The sequence below is a fragment of the Indicator indicator genome, chromosome 20, assembly GCF_027791375.1.
Source record: "Indicator indicator isolate 239-I01 chromosome 20, UM_Iind_1.1, whole genome shotgun sequence".
NCBI lineage: Eukaryota > Metazoa > Chordata > Aves > Piciformes > Indicatoridae > Indicator > Indicator indicator.
The window spans coordinates 5,695,201-5,698,106 of record NC_072029.1 but is presented as its reverse complement, the minus strand read 5'-3'; the positions used below and the strand labels follow the sequence as shown (position 1 = coordinate 5,698,106).

Below are 2,906 nucleotides of genomic sequence, written 5' to 3'. Positions count from 1 at the left end.
TTAATTGTGTCTAAAGTTTGGCACTTCATTCACCGGGAATAACAGCCTTTGTTATATTTTATTAGCAGGATGCCTTGAGACAAATACAGCATCTGGCTGAGGATTGTGTGTGTGTGGCTTTTTCCTTTTTTTTTTTTTTTTTTTTTTTCTCCATCTCTCTCTCTCTCTCTCTCTGCAAATGCTGGGAATAATATAATTCACGAAATGGGAGACCTGAAGTCGGGTTTTGAAGAGGTGGATGGCGTGAGGCTCGGCTACCTCATCATTAAAGGAAAGCAAATGTTTGCACTCTCCCAGGTTTTTACAGACCTGCTCAAAAACATCCCGCGAACTACCGTGCACAAGCGAATGGATCATTTAAAAGTAAAAAAGCATCACTGCGACCTGGAGGAGCTGAGGAAACTCAAAGCCATCAACTCCATCGCCTTCCACGCCGCCAAATGTACCCTGATCTCCAGAGAGGATGTAGAAGCCCTTTACACCTCCTGCAAAACCGAACGGGTGCTTAGGACGAAGCGGAGGAAAGTGAGCCGGGTGCTGTCAGCCACCGACCTCAACCCGGAGCTCGCACCCGCCGACCCGTTCTCCGGTTTCTGGAAGGAGAACAAACTTTGGCTGGGGCTGAACGGCTCCCCCCGGCCGCTGGTGCCCATCCGGAGGAGAGCCCTGCGCCCGGGGGCCGCCGCCCTGCTGCCGGCCGCGCATCTACCTCACATTTTTAGTAAATACACTGGCCACAGCTTCCCGGAGATCGCTCGGGCCCCCTGCAAGCCCCCCGCCAACTATGAAACGGCGCCGGCGGCGCACGGCCGCGCTCCCCTCCGCCTCCGCCGCCCGCCCGCCGCCCGCCCCCCGCCCGTCGCCGCGCCGCGGCCGCGGCTCCTGCCCGCAGGCCCCCCACCCCTGCCTGCCCGCTGCCGACGACGACGACACGCGGCCGTCGCCGTCGCCACCGCCGCGCTGGGCCCCCACGGCGGCGCCCGTCGGCCCCTGCCCGCGCCGAGGCCCTGCCGGCCCCGCGGCGCCTCCCGGCTGCCGCTGCCCCGCGGCTTCGGACCGCCGCCGCCCGCCTTCCCCGAGAGCGGGAGCAGCGACTCGGAGTCTAGCTGCTGTTCGGGCCGCGCCGCCCACGACTCGGACTGCGGCTCCAGTCTCTCCAGCTCCAGCGAGGGCAGCTCGGAAGAGGAGGACGAGGAGGAGGACGACGAGGACGAGGAGGGCAGCGGCGCCTCAGACTCCAGCGAGGGCAGCTCGGAGGAGGAGGAAGAGGAGGAAGAGGAGGAGGAAGAGGAGGAGGAGGACAGCACCTCGGACTCTGACTCCAGCTCGGTCTCCAGCCAGGTCTCGGTGCAGAGCATCCGCTTCAGGCGCACCAGCTTCTGCAGCCCGCCCGGCGTGGTCCACGCCAACTTCTTGTACCATCTGGCAGCCGCCGCTGCCGCCCCCCGGCCCCCGGCCCCAGCCCCAGCCCCGGCGGAGCCCGGTGGGCTGCCCGCGCTCCGCGGCGCTGCCAGTGGAGTCAAGCCGGAGCTGCCGGAGGAGTGGGGCCGGGCCGGCTGGGCTCCCGCCGCCCCGGCGCTGCGCTGCTCCGGCGGCCTAGGGAGCTGCTTCGCGGAGATCAGAGATGATAGGGGGTCCGAAACCACATTCCCACACTCTGAATTTTCCAGTAATGCCAAGAGTACTGACCTAACAATTAACTGTGTTGCAAAGGGGGCCTCTTCACCTAGCCCAAAGACAAACAATGCATTTCCACAACAAAGAATACTCAGAGAGGCAAGGAAATGCCTTCAAGCAACTGCTACACACCGTGCAGATAATAATACAATAGCTGCTAGGTTCTTAAATAATGATTCTTCATCAGCGGCAGCAAATTCAGAGAAAGATTCCAAAATCCCTCATTGTATTGAATTTGCCACGGATTTGCCCTCTTTACAAACTGCTCCTGAGGAGGATGCTGCTTCTGCAGGCGCAGCAGCAGCAGCTGAGCTCCAGTGCACTGATCCAGGCAGCGAGGCTCTGCCATTCCTGCACAGCGTTCACATCAAAACAGAGGACAGCAGTGCCAACGACGAGTATGAGCCCGACCTTACAACACATAAGCTAAAGTATGAGTGCAATGATACTAAGGATGAGTTTTACGGTGTGACTGAGAGTAATCACCAGGACGCTTTATTAACAGCCAAGGAAGATTCTGCATGCACTGAGAAAGAAACCACTTCCTTAAACCCGCTGACTCAGAGTCAGGTCCTCTCATGCACTTTAGGTACCCCAAAACCTGAGGATGGGGAGTATAAATTTGGAGCAAGGGTGAGAAAAAATTACAGGACACTGGTTTTGGGAAAGCGACCTGTACTGCAGACTCCTCCAGTCAAACCAAATTTGAAATCAGCTCGAAGCCCACGTCCTACAGGTAAAACCGAGACACATGAAGGAACACTGGATGATTTTACAGTTAACAATAGACGCAAAAGGGTAGCCAGCAATGTAGCATCAGCAGTGAAAAGGCCATTTAATTTCATGGCAAATTTTCCCTGTCCACCATCACTAATTATTGGCAATGATGGGGATTTGTTGCCAGCTTATTCCTTAAACACCACTAAGGATTCCCAACCACCTCACAAGGCCCATCCTGTATGGAAATGGCAGCTGGGCGGTTCTGCAATACCTCTTCCACCTAGCCACAAATTCAGGAAATTTAATTAATAAAATAGTTTGGAAAATATTTTCTCAAACCACCTTTTAACTTTCTGAACGTTTTTTAACCTCTGCAGGATGGTTTGTACAAACCCATTAATGCCATGCTCACTTTTGGGATCCTGCTTTATCACATTGTGAAGACAGAAACTGGATTACTATTTTCTTTACCATTACAACAGTGCGGGTTTTTTTTTTTTGTTTGTTTG

General features: G+C 55.6%; 1 protein-coding gene across 1 annotated transcript; it reads left to right on the top strand.

Moving 5' to 3' along the window:
- The first annotated feature begins 204 nt into the window (after positions 1-204).
- Positions 205-2,706, top strand: SKIDA1 (SKI/DACH domain containing 1). Its single transcript, XM_054390231.1, has one exon. The coding sequence runs from the start codon at positions 205-207 to the stop codon at positions 2,704-2,706; it is 2,502 nt and encodes an 833-aa protein (XP_054246206.1).
- Positions 2,707-2,906: the final 200 nt, after the last annotated feature.

Excerpts from the sequence above, each read along its gene's own strand:
- SKIDA1 (XM_054390231.1), top strand. The coding sequence starts at position 205 with ATGGGAGACCTGAAGTCGGGTTTTGAAGAGGTGGATGGCGTGAGGCTC.